Source organism: Staurois parvus, unplaced genomic scaffold, assembly GCF_062004578.1.
Source record: "Staurois parvus isolate SC_StPar_1 unplaced genomic scaffold, SC_StPar_1.0 ptg000020l, whole genome shotgun sequence".
Taxonomy (NCBI): domain Eukaryota; kingdom Metazoa; phylum Chordata; class Amphibia; order Anura; family Ranidae; genus Staurois; species Staurois parvus.
In genome coordinates this window covers 2,792,927-2,811,225 of record NW_028317816.1, presented here as the reverse complement: position 1 = coordinate 2,811,225, position 18,299 = coordinate 2,792,927, and the positions used below count along the sequence as shown (strand labels likewise).

At 41.1% G+C, this 18,299-nt stretch overlaps 1 protein-coding gene across 1 annotated transcript in view; it reads left to right on the top strand.

Annotated features, from left to right (window-relative positions):
- LOC149472275 (amphiphysin-like) overlaps positions 1 to 17,773 on the top strand; it is a 266,577-nt gene extending 248,804 nt beyond the window's left edge. The window contains exons 17-22 of the mRNA XM_089687084.1: positions 3,337 to 3,456; positions 3,674 to 3,733; positions 5,360 to 5,473; positions 6,633 to 6,866; positions 7,330 to 7,431; positions 15,874 to 17,773. Of these exons, the coding sequence (XP_089543210.1) occupies positions 3,337 to 3,456; positions 3,674 to 3,733; positions 5,360 to 5,473; positions 6,633 to 6,866; positions 7,330 to 7,431; positions 15,874 to 15,981 (738 nt within the window). The 3' untranslated portion in view covers positions 15,982 to 17,773. The remainder of the gene's footprint in view (positions 1 to 3,336; positions 3,457 to 3,673; positions 3,734 to 5,359; positions 5,474 to 6,632; positions 6,867 to 7,329; positions 7,432 to 15,873) is intronic.
- The last annotated feature ends 526 nt before the right edge of the window (positions 17,774 to 18,299 follow it).

Here is an 18,299-nt window from a genome sequence, read left to right as displayed (position 1 = left end):
GGCAGTAGGTGCAATCAATGCTGACACTGATTTTATATATTATTATTATTATTATACAGTATTTATATAGCGCTAAAAGGTTTGCTCAGCGCTGTACATTATAGTGGGGGACAGTACATGATACAATACAGTAACAATACAATACAGGAGGGGGTCAAGGGCCCTGCTCTTTTGAGCTTACAATCTAGGAGGGAGGGGATAGTGGTACAGGAGGAAGTGGCTGTGGGGGATGGAGTGGTAGGAGGAGATCGGCTGTTAGGTGAGGGCGGGGTAGGCTTCCCTGAAGAGATGGGTTTTCAGGGTGCGCCTAAAAGTGAGGAGGGTAGGTGACAGTCTGATGGATTGGGGTAGTGAGTTCCAGAGGATGTGGGAAGTCCTGGAGAAGTCCTGTAGTCGGGCGTGGGAGGTAGAGACCAGGGAGCTAGAAAGTAGGAGGTCTTGTGAGGAGCGAAGAGTACGGGTTGGGTGGTATTTGGGTATCAGGTCGGTGAGGTAGTTTGGGGCAGCGTTATGAATGGTTTTGTATGTCTGTGTTAGTAGTTTGAATTTAATGCGTTGAGAAATCGGGAGCCAGTGGAGGGAATGACAGAGTGGGGTGGCAGATGCGGAGCGGTTGGTAAGGTGGATGAGTCTAGCCGCTGAGTTCAAGATAGACTGAAGCGGGGATAGTCTGCGACTAGGTAGGCCGGTGAGAAGGGAGTTGCAGTAGTCCAGACGTGAGATAATAGGTGAGTGAACGAGTAGTTTAGTAGTGTCTGGGGTTAGGAACAAACGTATTTTGGAGATGTTGCGGAGGTGGAGCCTGCATGAGTTTGCCAACGATTGGACATGGGGTTGGAAGGACAGGTTTGAGTCTAGAGTGACACCTAGGACTTTGGCTTGTGGGGTGGGACTGATGGTGGCGTTGTTGGTCATGATGGAGAGGGTGGGGGGGAGGAGGGCACGAGCTGGGGGGAAAATCAGGAGCTCGGTTTTGGAAAGGTTCAATTTGAGAAAATGGAGCGACATCCAGTCTGATATGTCGTTCAGTAGGTGGGTGATACGGTCGGAGACTGAAGGGGTGAGGCGAGGGGTGGAGAGGTAAATTTGCGTGTCATCGGCGTAGAGGTGATAGTTGAAGCCGTGGGAATGTATCAGTTTGCCTAGGGAGGAGGTGTAGATGGAGAAGAGAAGGGGCCCGAGGACCGAGCCTTGGGGAACCCCAACAGAGAGGGGGAGAGAGGGGGAGGTGGTAGCGTTATAGGTAACGCTGAAGGAGCGTTGGGATAGATAGGAGGAGAGCCAGGAGAGAGCAGAGTCTCTGATGCCGAGGGAGTATAGTTTGTTAAGGAGGAGGGGGTGGTCGACTGTGTCGAAGGCCGCGGAAAGGTCGAGGAGTAAGAGGACTGAGTAGTGGCCATTAGCTTTGGCGGTTAGCAGGTCATTAGTGATTTTGAGTAGGGAGGTTTCAGTGGAGTGTAGGGGATGGAAGCCAGACTGTAGTAGATCGAGGAGGTTGTTGTCAGTGAGGTGGGCGCATAGGCGATTGTAGACTAAGCGCTCAAGGAGCTTGGAAGTAAATGGTAGCAGGGAGATGGGTCTAAGGTTGTTCAAGTCGGTGGGGTCCAGGGAGGGTTTTTTGAGTATGGGGGTGATGTGCGCGTGCTTTAGGGGGGAGGGGAATGCACCAGTAGAGAGAGAGAGATTGAAGATGTGGGTGAGGGAGCGTAGGATGGAAGAGGAGGGTGATCGGAGGAGCTGTGTGGGAACAGGGTCAAGGGGGCAAGTGGTGAGGCGGGCTTCTGAGAAGACCTTAGTGACCTCCTCAGTGGTAGCAAGGCTGAAGGAGCGGAGTGTTGGGGAGGTTATTGTGTGCGGGATGTTAGGTGTGGTGGGAGGTAGGGCGGTTGCGAGGTCAGAGGAGGGGAGAGTTGGTGGGGTTATGGTGGGAGGGAGGCTAGGTGGGAAGGTAGGTTGAGCATTGGCAATGTCCTTACGGATTGCGTCGATCTTATTTTGGAAGTTATTGGCAATCTCGTGGGCATATATATACATATTATAAAACTAAACTCTGCACAAGGCATTCCCTAGATCATTGTAGGTACAGAATCACCCATTTAAGTTTTAGTCCAAAAAAACACAAAAAACTGGGGATAAGCATATTGTTAATTTGTATATATGTATGCTCCTCCTGGACTGTACTGAGAAGTTCAGGTAAGGCTTTAGTCCTACTACCTTGAATAATAACATGTCTGAATTTGTTTATTGGCCACAAAAACACAAACATCAGGAAAGGTAAGGGTATAAGTTTTCTATTGATAAAACTACATACTTCGTTACTTGAGACCTGGATTGGGGGAAAGCAAAAATGGGAAACTTAGATGTCCCAATTACAAGGGGAAACATATATGGAAATAAACAGGCAAGAACTCTGCTAATGGTACTGAAACCTAAATGATATATATAAAAAAAATAAAAGAACATAGACATACAGTATGATTTAATGAATTACTTTATGCAACAATATAAAAGCCAAGATAATTAAAATTCATCTAAAGGAAACTTTTTAAAAGTTTTAGATGAATTATGGAAGGGTTGGAACATGTGTCAGGTTTCTGTTTCTGTCTATGTCATTGACATGGAGGTTGACCCTTTGTCCTGATGATTATTGGCACCGAATGAAAATGAGGAAAAATATAAATTTTAGGTGAAACAGGAATAGAGGTGACATCTTCCAATGTGGACATTTGTTCAGGTAGCAACTAAGAGCGGATTTACCTTTTAGTTGCTTCTCATTTCCTGGTGTATCTACAGGACAGGAAGAGATTGGAAACCTCTGGAATGAGACACAATTGAAAAAAAAAGTGACAGTTGTTTTAGCCCCCATATCCCCATATGCAAAAGATAATAAACATTTTACTCTATAAACTTTAATTAACCCTTTCAACTGTATTGGTCTTTACAGCACATTTCTCTATTTTGCTGAGTTCATGTTCACATATTGGATTGTTTCAACAGAAATGTGAAAAGTGGTCCACTGTGCTTTGGATAAAATGTAAAATGTTGTGAAGTATGGTTAACATGTGTACTTTAGTTACACTGGTCCTAATACTCCTTTACTTGCTTTTATTTTAACACTATTGCTCATGAGCTTGCTTACACAGTAAGATATAACAGACCCTGATGTTAAAAGTATTTACAGTAGGTTAAGTCACCTGACAATTGTAGAAAACCTTTGAAAAGCAGCTTGAGTTATTTTATGTTGGAATCACCAAGCAGATTCAAGAATTGTTTACAAATACAATATTAATAGAATCTAATTTAGTTAGTAAATATTTTGCATTGTGGCAAATCAAGGTGGAGCCTGATGTAGCTGTCCCCAGTGAAACCAGTGCTGAGGACACACAACCTGCCCCTGATGTTCTTGATGAAAGCGCTAAAGTTGAGGAGCAAAATGAGCAAGCAGAGAAGACAGTGGTGAGTTTGAAGAAACATCAGCTCATTTGCTCCATCAACTCGTACTCCATTCCATCACATTTCATCATGCTAAAAGTTAAATTAGGTTTGAAACACACATTTTTAATATATCATCAATAAATCCATCCTTCATCTCATAATCATTTTCATACAAGTCTAACATCCTATAAAATGGTATTATCTGACATGGTTATTACACTGTATCCTGCCTGTAAAGGAAAATATTGAACCTGAAGAAACCAAGACAGCTGAAGAAGCTGAGACAGAGGGCAGCAAGGTAGGTGACTGCCCTGTTTATTGAGAATCCAGATGAATTTATATTTTCTCATATTCAGTTTAAATGCTTTGTTGTTGTTTTTTGTTCACTATTTTGAGTTAAATACAATATCTATTTTTATAATTTTATATTTTTAATTCCATATATCTGTGCATCTTTTTTAGTTTAAAGGTAGAGATAACTATTAGCACAGTAGAAATCCAGGAAATTTACTAATGTATTCCTTTTTTAGGAATTAGACTCTATAGCTATGAGTCCAGAATCTTGATTTGCATAATTCAGTAAATGGTCCAGTAAAGGAAATGTAATGGCTGCTATATTCTTTTGTGTTGCAAATTAACTTTATTTGTAACATAGTGATATCCTTGTGAGTTCTCAAAGGTTCTCATTGTATAGCAATGTCATTTTAGGGCACAACAGATTAGTTTGTTTCCCCAGGACAAGGTGATGTACATAAAAAGGGTATTTGTAGTTCTACTAAGGCACTGTGGTGGAAAAGGAAGGCCTCTGTTCTCAAAGAGATGATTTTAAAGTCAACCTGTGTTTTGCCCACGCATATACTCCCCATCCTCTCACTCCCCTGTACTCCTTTTAGCTTGTGTGAGCAAAGGAAGATCCCATGTGAGCTGTAGGTCACCAGTCTTACATTGGGATAAGGACTCTCAGTGATCCAGCACTGACTGCCCGAGCAGTGTCACATGAGGTGAGGTCACACCTCCGCACCAAGAAGTACTGGATATTTTCTACAGCTCTTGGCATTGAATGGAATGGCAAAGGATTGAGGAGAGGGTATGTATATGCTAAGGATATAAGGGAGGAATCAAATCGGGTGCTTTGCCATAGTAAAAAAATTAAAAGTTTCATTTGGAGTTGTTCTGGTGGAAAAGCTGATACATTTACAGATATGAGGCCAAATATACCTGCAATAAGGCAAGATGATCAGTGTATATAGAAACATATGCACTGATATTTAATTTAATTTGGTTAATTAAGCTGGGGAAATAGCATGTGCTTGTCTTAATAATAAGAATATGCAATTTGATTAGGTAAGAAGTCTCAGTATAATGTAACTAATGAAAAAACATGTTAGGGTTTAAAGAGCAGTTGAGTAAAAGCTGTGTCGCCATATATGTAGCTATTGCTGTCTGGGAGCTCTGCAGTAAGCCTAAGCTGCATTCTCTATTTACCTTTTCTTGACAATGCAGGATCCTTCTGTGTCTAGGAACTGTCTCATAACACATGTTGAGGTTGATGGTACTTTTTTCTAAACACAAGATTTAAATAAACTTTAAACTGTTAACTTGAAGGAATAAACTTTATTACGACCGAAATAGGGGGCTGTCATTCCTGACCTACTTTCGAAAATGCTATTTAACTAGCTTCTTATGTTTGCCCTTTAGAATTAGTGCTTTGAGTCATTGACCCAGAAAAAGTATGCAGATCAAAAAGTTAGAAAAATGTTATAAGTTCTTCTGTGCATTCTACTTTACATCCATTGACCCAAGTCCTATGGCACTTTATATTTAAAGCACATTTAAAAACCTTAAGATAGGTGGGTAGAAATATTTGGAAAATAACCCAGAAGATTGTAGTTATATACTAAATACATAAATTACCCTTTTTTAGATGGAACCCGAATGTGAAGAAGTAACTGATGAACCTGTACAGAATACAGAAGAAGAAACAACAGAAGCAGAACTGGATGGTGCTAAAGATGCTAAAGATGTTGAAGCTACTCCGGTATGGCACTTTTGTAAAACTATATCCATTTTATTTACTGAATTATACATTTTTGTGTTTCAGTACATTTTTGTGAAGAAATGTTCAATAACAAAAACAAAATGGTTTGGAGGAAAAGTTGAACATTTAATGTACAAGTTGAACATCTGTATGAATGATAATGCACAATAGTTTAGAACATTTAACAACCATGTACCATTAACTACAGAATCCATGTAAAATATTTCTATTTTGCGATAAAGAACAATTAATCATTAGCAGTAATTATCAATGAGGATATGTGCAATGTATAAAGGAACTGCACTGGCAAATTGCAGTGCCTATTGTCTGTGTAACTGAAAAGAGTAGAACAAGTTATACTGAAATATTAAAGCTGATGTAAACCAAAACTGAATAATAATAAAACAAAACTGTATAGTAGAGTGTATAGTAGCAGTGGCGTCCCGAGGCAGGTGCGGGGAGTTCAGCCTACACCGGGTGACGCCGACCGCACGGGGTGACACCGGACCCGCTCGACGAAAAGGTAAGTTGTAAAGCAAGCCAACGATCCCCGCAGGATGGATCCGATCCATCCTGCGGGAACCGTCAGCTTTCTTTACAATTTACCTTTTCTTAGAGCGGGTCCGGTGTCACATCGTATAGATTGCATGCCGGCGATCCCCGCATCATGCGGGGATCGTCGGCATGCAACCTATACGGGGTGACACCGGACCCGCTCCAAGAAAAGGTAAGTTGTAAAGAAAGCTGACAATCCCTGCAGGATGGATTGGATCTGCGGATTGAGATTAATGGATCGGAGTCCGATCCATTGTGTTCAATCCGCAGATCCGATCCATTCTGAGGGGATCGTCGGAGGGGGTGTCACCAAGTGTTACCGCACCGGGTGACACCAACCCTAGGGACGCCTCTGTATAGTAGGCTATCTGCTATTAGGCTAATGAGTGCCCATTGGTATTTTAATAGCAAACACATTGTTAATTTGTCATTTTTTGTTAACATACTGTACTTGTCTAACGCTGTGGAGGTATAGTTTAAGCAGGTGCTCTATATTCTTCTTCTTATAATATTTTTATTTATCTTTCTAGCACCTAAAATAAAAGAGTGGCTTTATGGTAATAATAGTATATTATATTTGTTTTTGTTTTGTGACCGACACCAGGAAATTACCTGCATACCATCAGTTGTAATAGAACCAGCATCTAACCATGAAGATGAAGGTGAAGATGAAGCTGTGGAGAATACCCATGTAAAAAATGCTGTAGAAGATAAAGATGAAATTGATGCCATCCCTGATACATCTGCTGTGCAAGCTCAGAGCATGGATGGAACTGATCAGCCTCCTTCATCGGGGAGCAGCACATCCCAAGATTTTCCAACTAACTTCGCATATAAGGTATTGTAATGCTATGTTGAGTATTTTTAATTAGGCATATGTTATGGATTCTAGGATCTCTTTTTGAAAGTTGTTTTTTCTGCAAAGTACAGTAACTAATCATGATTCAAAAAAAATTCATAACACCAAAGACAAATCAAGACATGCTTTTCTGTATTCTGTGGCATTACAATTTTGCCCAAGACATATTAACTTCAATTGAATGACCAATTTGGACATCAGGTTCTTCCCCCAAAATGTTTAGGTTTCAGTGGAGTCTCACAAGCTGACATAACATTTAAGGCCCCTTGGGAAAAATTATCATTCATTCCTAAATTATTTACAGCAATGTCACTTTGCTCTGCTCTATTTAGCCTTTATTCCTATAGAGGATCCAGCAAGGAAAGGGGGACAATAACAAATACGAAACATGAGCTTGTCAATTTTTTGAGAATTTCTTACCATTTAATGTACTCACATGCAGGTTGAAGCACTACATGATTTTGAAGCAGCAAATGAGGATGAACTCAACTTTAAGAGAGGAGACTCTGTTCTAGTAATCCATGCTACCACAGCAGCCGATCAGGTAATATAAACTTATATAATACAGTTGTATTAAATGGTTGAAAGTTGTATTGAAATGTTTGGCAAGGATATGAAAAAAGTTATATGAGCATGGTGTAGTTGTGCAGAGGTCCAGTAACTTTTCGTAAATAGCATGGCAAGTAGAGTTTGGTTTCAAAAAAGTGATTTCTAAGCAAAATAGAAAAACATAAATCTCCTCATAGTAACTCTGCAGACTGAACTAATTTACAACAGTTCTCATAGAAAACTAGTATATCTTTATGGTCCTGCTTTAATAAAGAAATAAAAGAAAATATGAAACTGTACATTCTAGTCTGTTTTAGGTATAATCTCTCAATATCTTTACACAGAGGGTTCCAAGCAAATAACCAAGCCTTTAGTAGGTGCAATCTCTTAATGTCACTATGCAGAGGATCCCAACTAAGTAACCAAATTCCATATTCCTGAGAAAAAACATCCACTGATCCTATTGTAGCACTACCCCTGAAGCAGCCACTCAGTAGTTTGGGTTCTCTGTTCTGTGCCTCGACTACAAGAATAACCTCCGCCCTTCTGACACACCTGGTTGAATAAAAGTCACTTTAAGCAAGAACACAAGCATATATACCTTTAACTTGGCTGTAAATTAGTGCCAAGAAATAGACATGAAACTGTTTAGTGGCAAATGAATGTGTTGGTACAGATTAGAGTAATAATTGAGCATAAATGAGCATACAATAGTTAGCTACAGACACAGTCTGCAAGACAATGTAATCACTTGGCCAAAATAGCTTAGAATAGAGTTTGCAACACTAGTCTGGAATTAACTCATAAATCAGTAAAGTCATAAATAAACAGTGTGCATAAACATTAACAGCAGTGTGGGTAAGAATAATATAACTGGCTAGGGTATGATGCAGCAGGGGTGGACTGACAACTCATGGGGCCCCCGGGCAATAGGGGATCATGGGGCCCCTGTGTCCTTGCCCAAACTCAAAAAAGCCTATGAAAAAGGTACCAGGGGCATCTCATGGGGCCCCCTACTGACCCCAGGCCCTTGGGCCATGCCCGAGTTTCCAAATGGTCAGTCCGCCCCTGTGATTCAGAGTCCCCTGAGAGGTACCCCTTAAACTAAGCAATTGGCAAAGGTCTTTGTGTAGCAACTGTGAAGGGCAGTCTTTAGTCCTAACTCTTCATCCAGCTAGCATTGGGGCTACTAGATGGCTGTATGGTCAGTTCCTAAAGAGCTCGGTCTCTCTAGTAGCAGATAATAAATCCCCACAGCAGCAGCTCACCATTCCCAGTGATATTGCAGTTCACCACGAACCCCCAAAAATTCAGCACTCTGGACCCCATTCAGGCCACCAGTATGCTGCAGTAATGGTGCACATTGGACAGCAATGTGCACTTTCCGGTCTCCCCAATGGCAAGAGAAAGATGTGTCCTGTACAGCCAAGAAAATGAAGCTCTTTCCTCTCATCCTAGCAATCTCTCCCTGGAGAATATAGTTCAAAAACTCTTGATTACACAATAGAGCGGGGTAATGAATTAAAATTCAAAGAGGTCCGGTCGCTAAAATTTTTTTCCAGCTGAGGTCCGAAGTTTATGTTTATGCTTTGACTCAGATAGGATGTAGTCATTGTATGTCTAACAAAAAATTTGAAATATTCAATTTCCATAGCATGTGAACAATATTTATATGTCAACAGTTTCATTTGTTTGTACATTCATGGAATACAAACAACTACCTTTAACAGAAACAACAAAACAACATGTAAGACAAATTTAAAAACTCTCTAATAAAATATACAAGCAGTCCAATCATATCCATCTTTAAGTAAAAGAAAATAGAAGCAACTTACATCAGTTGCCCCCATCAGAGCTTCCCTTTGCATCATGTTCCCATCAGAGTGTCACCTTAGATTGCTTGCCCTTATCAGAGTGCTCCCTTACATTAAGCAACCCCATCAAAGAGCAGCCTTTAATTAGGTGTCCCCATCAGAGTGTCCCCTTACATCAGGTGTCCCCATCAGAGTATCCCCTTAAATCAGGTGACCCCTTTAGAGTGCTGCCTTACATCAGGTCTTGCCATCAGAGTACCACCTTACATCAAGCGTCTCCATCAGAGAGCAGCCTTTAATTAGATGTCCCCATCAGAGTGCCCCCTTACATCAGGTTTCCTCATCAGAGTGCCCCCTTACATCAGGTTTCCTCATCAGAGTGCCCCCTTACATCAGGTTTCCTCATCAGAGTGCCCCCTTACTTCAGATGTCTCCATCAGAGTACCCCCTTAGATTAGTTGTCCCCATTAGAGTGCTCCCTTACATGAAGTGACCCCCTCAGAGTTTCCCTTTAGATTAAATGTCCCCATCAGAGTACTCCCTTACATCAGTTGCCCCCATCAGAGCTCCCCCTTACATCAGGTGTCCCCATTAGAGTGCCACCTAACATCAGATGTTCCCATCAGAGTGCCACCTTAGATTACTTGCCCCCATATATCAGGTGTCACAATCAGGGGGCCCCCTTAGATTAGTTGTCCCCATCAGAGTGCCCCCATATGTCAGGGAGCACTCTGATGGGAACAAATAAACTAAGAGTGTACTCTGATGGGGACATATGATGCATCACAGTCAGGGTACCCTTTTAGATTAGTTGTCCCCATCAGAGTGCCCCTTTATATTAGGGGTCCCCATCAGAGCATTGATAGGGACACCTAATTTAAAGCAATTCTCTGATGGGGACAGCTAATGTAAAGGAGCACTCTGATGGGGACACCTGATGAAAGAGTGTACTCTGATGAGGATACCTAATTTAAGGCAGAGTACCCCCCTTACATCAAGTGTCGTGATCAGAGTGCCCCCTTAGATTAGTTGTCACTATCAGTGTGCCCCCATATATCAGGTGTCACCATCAGAGTGCCCCCCTTAGATTAGTTGTCCCCATCAGAGTGCCTCCATACAGCAAGTGTCCCTATTAGTGTGCCCTCATACATCAGGTGTCCCTATCAGAATGCTGCCTTAGACTAGTTGCTCTGATCAGTGTCTCCATACAGACCAGTAGAGCCCATCACTGTGCCCATTGTACCTGACTGATCTGTCCCTGTAGCGGAGCAGGCAGGGGGCAGGAGCTGGGAGGAGAAGCATGTTGTAAGGGGCAAGGTACACATGTGACGTCATTGGCTGCCTAGACGCCAGCCGTCCTAGCAACCAATGATGGATGAGGAGTGGGCATCCAACACTGCAGAATGGTGGGCTGATGGTCCGGACTGGCTGCAGTAGAGTCTCTCCTCAGGACTACAGTTCCCACAGTGCTTTGCTGCCTGAACCCTTCTTGCTCAGCAGCTCCCTCCTCTTTCTGAAATAGCTATTAAACAGTTCAGCACCACAGGGCACCAGCTACGGAGAGCAGCTGCAGCCAGTGTTTCTTTCACTCTCATTCTTAGTCAAGCACTTGGATACACAATTCAGAACCTTGTGCCCCTTCTAGCACTTTAGTCATATCTGAAAGCAGCTTCAGGGAGGTCTTTGCTATGAAAGCAGCTCCAGGGAAATCTTTGCTGTGAAACCTAACAGCACCACACTTACATTTTCAAGTTAAGTATAAGTTATTAGAAAAAGGCTGGTGGAGGGGAGGGACCTTAAGAAGGTTATTCTTTACCTAGCTCAGCAATGGGCAAACTACGGCCCGGCGGACCTTTTAATCCGGCCCGGCGGACCTTTTAATCCGGCCCGCGGAGCTAGGCTCCCGCTAGGCTCCTCTCAGTCCGCCCTGAAGACTGGTGTAGCATGAAAATCTGTCTCCTATGAGGATCTGTCCCCCTCGACGTATCTGCGTATGTGCCGGAGATCGCCAATCGGCTGCTAATGCCTGAAACTGGCACATGCACAGATACGTCGAGGGGGACAGATCCTCATAGGAGACAGATTTTCATGCTACAGGACCGGAACGGCGCGGGAAGACGGCGAGAGGAACGCGCGGAGCAAAGGTAAGTGAATTGACACAGGGGGGACTTGGGGACTTAATATGGGGAATGAATTACTATGGGGGATGAATTACTATATGGGGGATGAATTACTATGGGGGATGAATTACTATATGGGGGATGAATTACTATATGGGGGATGAATTACTATGGGGAATGAATTACTATATGGGGGATGAATTACTATATGGGGGATGAATTACTATGGGGGATGAATTACTATATGGGGGATGAATTACTATATGGGGGATGAATTACTATGGGGGATGAATTACTATGGGGGATGAATTACTATATGGGGGATGAATTACTATATGGGGGATGAATTACTATGGGGGATGAATTACTATATGAGGGATTAATTACTATGGGGGATGAATTACTATATGGGGGATGAATTACTATGGGGGATGAATTACTATATGGGGGATGAATTACTATATGGGGGATGAATTACTATGGGGGATGAATTACTATATGGGGGATGAATTACTATGGGGGATGAATTACTATATGGGGGATTAATTACTATGGGGGATGAATTACTATATGGGGGATGAATTACTATGGGGGATGAATTACTATATGGGGGATGAATTACTATATGGGGGATGAATTACTATATGGGGATGAATTACTATGGGGGATGAATTACTATATGGGGGATGAATTACTATATGGGGGATGAATTACTATAGGGGGGATGAATTACTATGGGGGATGAATTACTATATGGGGGATTAATTACTATGCTTACTATGGGGGAATATTACTATACTTACTATGGATGACACATACACATCATTCATCTACTCTTGGTCCGGCCCCCGGGTCCAATATATGAACCCATTGCGGCTCTCAAGTCAAAAAGTTTGCCCACCCCTGACCTAGCTAGTTGTCAACAGCAGTATTGTCAGAACACAACTACTCTTGTACAACAAGATCAACAATATAGATTTCAAGTAGAAGTATAAACTGGTAACACTTTGTGAACTGTGTGCAAATTAGAAGTCAGTAAAGTTGCATAGAACATTTTTTAGTGAGGGAACAAAAGCTGCTTACAGTTATTAAAACTAGGTAATGCCCTTATGAACTCTTAATGTCTTAGGCTCGGTTCACACTATTGTGGGTGTAGGAAGGCATTTAAATTGCAGGCAGGCAACTACAGCAAAAATGCACTGCTGTTTATCAGACGCGTGGGGGTGCTGGCATTGGAAAATGAGGCTCAATTTCCTGTGCATGGAAACACATGTTGCCAAGCACCATGTGGTTTATGTGCGACTGTAATTTTAGAAAAAGGCCAGGGACCTTTTTTCTGCATTTCCTATGGGTACCACAGCTCATTCAAATGAACTGACTACTTTGCTCACACAAGAGTGAACCTAGCCTAACATTCACAAAAATATGCAAATTATTTATCTTACAGTGCATCCAGAGAGTATTCACAGCGCTTAGGTTTTGCCACATTTTGTTATGTTGCAGCCTTATTCCAAAATTGATTAAATTAATTTTTTTCCTCAATGGTCTACAAACAATACCCCATAATGACAATGTGAAAGAAGTTTGTTTTGAAATCTTTGCAATTTATTAAAAATAAAAAACACATGTACATAAGTATTCACAGCCTTTGCCATGACACTCAAAACTGAGCTCTGGTGCATCTTGTTCCCACTGATCATCCTTGACATGTTTTCACAACTTGATTGGAGTCCACCTGTGGGAAATTCAGTTGATTGGACATCATTAAGAAAGGCATAAACCTGTCTATATAAGGTTCCACAGTTAACAGTGCATGTCAGAGTACCAGCCAAGCCATGAAGTCCAAGGAATTGTCCGTAGACCTCCGAGACAGGATTGTATCAAGGCACAGATTTGGGGAAGGGTACAGAAAAATTTCTGCAGCATTGAAGATCCCAATGAGCACAGTGGCCTTCATCATCCCTAAATGGAAGAAGTTTGGATCCACCAGGAATCTTCCTAGAGTGGGCTTCCCAGCCAAAATGAGTGATCGAGGGAGAAGGGCCTTAGAGATAAACAAGCACCCAATGGTCACTCTGAAAGAGCTCAAGCATTTCTCTGTGGAGAGAGGAGAACCTTCCAGAAGAACAACCATCTCTGCAGCACTCCACCAATCAGGCCTGTATGGTAGAGTGGCCAGACGGAAGCCACTCCTCAGTAAAAGGCAAATGGCAGCCCGCCTGGAGTTTGCCAAAAGGCACCTGAGGGACTCTCAAACCATGAGAAACAAAACTCTCTAGTCTGATGAAACAAACATTGAACTCTTTGGTCTGAATGCCAAGCATCATGTCTAAATGAAACCAGGCACCTGGCCAAAACCATCCCTACAGTGAAGCATGGTGGTGGCAGCATCATGCTGTGGGGATGTTTTTCAGTGGCAGGAACTGGAAGACTACTCAGGATCGAAGGAAAGCTGAATGCAGCAATGTACAGAGACATCCTTAATGAAAACCTGTTCCAGAGTGCTCTGGACCTTAGACTGGAGTATTGGTTCATCTTTCAACAGGACAACGACCCTAAGCACACATCCCACATAACAAAGAAGTGGCTATAGGCCAACTCTGTGAATGTCCTGGAGTGGCCCAGTCAGAGCCCAGACTTGAACTCGATTGAACATCTCTGAAGAGATCTGAAAATAGCTGTGCACTAATGCTCCCCATCCAACCTGATGGAGCTTGAGAGGTACTGCAAAAAAGAATGGGAGAAATTGCCCAAAAATAGGTGTGCCAAGCTTGTAGCATCATAGTCAAAACAGCTTGAGGCTGTAATTGGTGCTAAAGGTGCTTCAACAAAGTATTGAGCAAAGGCTGTGACTACTTATGTACATGTGGTTTTTTCGTTTTTTATTTTTAATAAATTGCAAAGATTTCAAAACAAACTTCTTTTATGTTGTCATTATGGGGTATTGTTTGTAGAATGTTGAAGAAAAAATGAATTTAATCCATTTTGGAATAAGGCTGTAACATATCAAATTATGGTAAAAGTTAAGCGCTGTGAATACTTTCTGGATGCACTGTACATGTCATCTCAATATAACGTTTAGGTGCAGTTGAGCTTTTCTGAAAGGCTATTAAGCACAATTCAAATGATCTGCACTATGGCTGCTCATTAATTTAGAGCCATTGATTAAGGTAGTTGGTGTCCCAAAACCTTAGAAATGGCTTTGTAACCATTTCCAGACTGATACATGTCAGTTACCTTGTTTCTTGAATCTCTTCAGATCGCCACATGATGTGTGGCTTTTTGAGATCTTTTAGCATGCTTCACTTTGTCAGACAGTTTCTATTTAAGTGATTTTTTCATTCAACAGGTCTGGCAGTAATCAGGCCTGGGTATGGCAGGTGAAATTTAACTCCGCTATCCAAATCACTTTGTCAGACAGCTTCTATTTAAGTGATTTTTTGATTCAACAGATCAGCTAAACAAAAAGCTAAAAAAAGTTTTATTTTTTTCATTTATAGCTCAAAAAATAAAAAACCCAGTGATGATCAAATACCACCAAAAGAAAGCTCTGTTTGTGTAAAAAATTTAATGTGTGTATAGTGTTGCATGACTGTGCAATTGTCAGTTAAAATAGCACAGTGCTGTATAGCAAAAAATGGCCTGGTCATGAAGGGGGGGGGGGAATCTTCTGGAGGGCAAGTGGTTCATCTTCATAACAAAAACATCAACTTTGTTCTCTCAGCAGCTCAGCGCACCCTATTCCCCTTCTCAACAGTGACTCAGCAATCTTCCAGTCTTCTATTTTTTAATGTACACACAAAGCAGGTGCTCTGGGAAGAGGAAAGTAGAGTGAATTGAGCTGCATATATAGCTGAATTGTGTATTTGGGGAGGAATTGCTTAGAGTGTCTATAGCTACAAATGATAATGGGGCCCTACTTTAAAGTGGTTCTATAGCTAAAACTTGTTTCACCTTAATGCATTCCCTGCATTAAGGTAAAAAAATGTTTTGACACTTGCTGTGCCTCTCCCCCCACCCCTTACAGACACTTAACTGAGTCCTGTACCCATCCAATGCTGTGCTTTTCTTTTACTTTGTCTTTCTCTTCAGCAGCAGCCATGGGCTCCTGTCAGTCAAATCCTGTAAGCGAAGAGGGTGGGGGGGAGGCAAGATTGAGCTGCACTCTGTGTGTCAATAGACGCACACAGCCCAGCTCAGGAACGTGCTTGCACATCTTCCCCATTTGCAAGCCGCGTGCTTTGGTGGTAGACACAGAAGAGGAAAAGCACCAGCAGGAGACCAAAGAAGAAAATCAAGGTGGCAGCTCTGTGCAAAACCATTGCACAGAGCAGGTAAGTATAACATGTTTATTTTAATTTTAAAAAATTGCATTTAGTACCACTTCAAAGCTTTGCTGCTTATTAAGAATAATAATGTCCATTACCTAGCCATAGATACACTGATGACTGCAAAATGCTTAATAGTTTATGCTTATAATGAGAGATACTTTTTTTTTTGCAGGAGGCTGGATGGCTTACTGGCATTAAAGAGTCAGACTGGCAGCAGTACAGAGTTTGTGACCCATACAAGGGACTGTTCCCAGAGAACTTTACTCGAAAACTAGAATAACTTATGCAAAGACGTGGATGCTGATGGACTTTTCATTTTTGGGCTCCTGAAACAACAGGCACATTTGGGGCTATATTGTTAACTGTTAAAGACTGATGCCTGTCTTAAAAAAAGCTTGGCAAATCATATGAAAAACAAAACAAGCATGAAAGCAAGAAGTAAGCTATATTGTACTGAATTGTAAATGGAACAGAATCCATGTTGTTCACTTGTATGCAATCACTGGTTTGTTTGTGCTTTGTCAGAACAGTGATTTGGTGGACTATTACTATAAAGATCCTTAAAGATCCATTTGCTTAAAATATATCAAAGTCATTTGGAATTTCAGATTTAATTCATATATACAATTATGCTTAATGAAAACAGAGGAAAATACCCAAGATTCCAAAGCAGACATACCGGAGGATTTTCTTTATTGTAATTATGCTGCTATTGTCCTACTTACTATAGTATATTTCATATCACTGAGCCATATGTCCTTCAGACAAAAGTGATATCATTCTTGTCCAAAGTTAATTCCAACTGAAATGTACAGGGAGACATAGTGTACGCATACTGTACACCCTAGGCTTCTGGCCTTCAAGTCTTAATTAAATAACATGATTTTGTTGTGCATTGCTCATTAAGGTTTAATAGGCCCAAAAGTGGTTTTGCACATAAAGCATGAAAAATTGTTACATCGATGGCAAATATCTCAAAGGACTTTACTAGTTGCAGGCAATGCAGATCTTCTGTAAAGAGTCTTGACCCTTCATCCAGTCCTTTCACTGGCCCTCATATGCCCCGATTCATCAAACTGCAAAAAGCATTGAACACTGGCTAAATAGCACAAAAGGAATGCTATAATGGCCTCTCATAAATATACCATGGAATCTTAGCACACCATAAGTGCTTATTAATGTCTTAAGTGCTGTTGCAGCTTAATGAATCAGGGCCACTGTGTTGTCTACTGGTCATGGTGGTATGGTGTTCAGTGGCTGCATTTTGGACAAAAACATTTCATTGTCATTTACAACACCTGTTCGCCTAAGGTTTACTTTATCCCATTGGTGGAGTGACTGATCCACAACGCATATTCACTAATAAAACACTTGTCATGAATCTTGCATATTAGAAGTAAAGCATTCACTTTAACACAGTACATACATAGAGGTACAGTATATTGCGACTCATTAGGTGGAACTAAACCTTTATCTTTTGCAACATAAAAACAATGTAACTCCTGTGCACTAATAAGTCTGTATTGTACTAAATTGCTGCACTGCGGAAGATTTTACTAGTAACTGTATAGTAAACTGAGCAGACTGAACAATACCCACAGAATTTTATGTCTTAAAACTGAGAAACTGCTGCAAATTTTTTCAGTGTTCTTTACAAACTTATCTAATGCAGTTATGTATCATGTACGTTGTCCTTTATTGTTGATTCTTGAGTCTGTAGTATCATTGAAAAGTGGTTTGCTTATTTTTCTCTTTTGTTTGGCATTGTGATGTTCAACTAGTTTGCTGCTTGAAAGCACAACTAGCTTCCTTTGCCAAAGCATTCAAAAATACTTCTTCGTAAATAATGTGAAATTTTCATTATAGTACTGAAAGTGAAAGCAACATAAATACACAACTGGTGGTCCTTTTAGTTCACAAAATATTACCATTATTTATCCTGGCAAGAAAAAATATATTTTGTCTGCACATATTGATTTCAAATAAATGGTGTATTCTGTATGAAATGCCATCATATCTATTCTGTTTTTCAATGTTGTGTCATCCCTAATAAACTTTTTGTTGAATCATTATTAGTATTTGTATTATAGTCCATTATATTTGGTATTGATCAAAGTATATATCTGGATTACTCAGTAACATGAAAAGCAAAGTGCAAATCATAGTAATCTATGGCAGTGTTTCTCAACCTTTTTTCAATCAAGGCACCCTTTAAAATGATGAATAATCTCAAGGCACCCTTTAAAATTCTGCAGAATCTCAAGGCACCCCAATCTAAAATGTAAAAACCTATTCCACACACATCCAGTACACCCAACGTTATTCCAGTGTGTCTCTCTCATTTTCTCTCCCTCACTCTGCTAATGTGACCCCAGTACTGACAGAGAGGGGCATGGGAGGGCCAAACAAGGATGATGTGCAGGCACCCAACATCCTCCTTGTCAATTAATGATGTCATTAATTCTCCTAGATTGTAAGCTCGAAAGAGCAGGGCCCTTGAATCCCTTGTGTTCTGTTTTTTTACTGTATTGTCTCATGTACTGTCCCCCACTATAATGTACAGCACTGAGCAAACCTTTTAGTGCTATATAAATACTA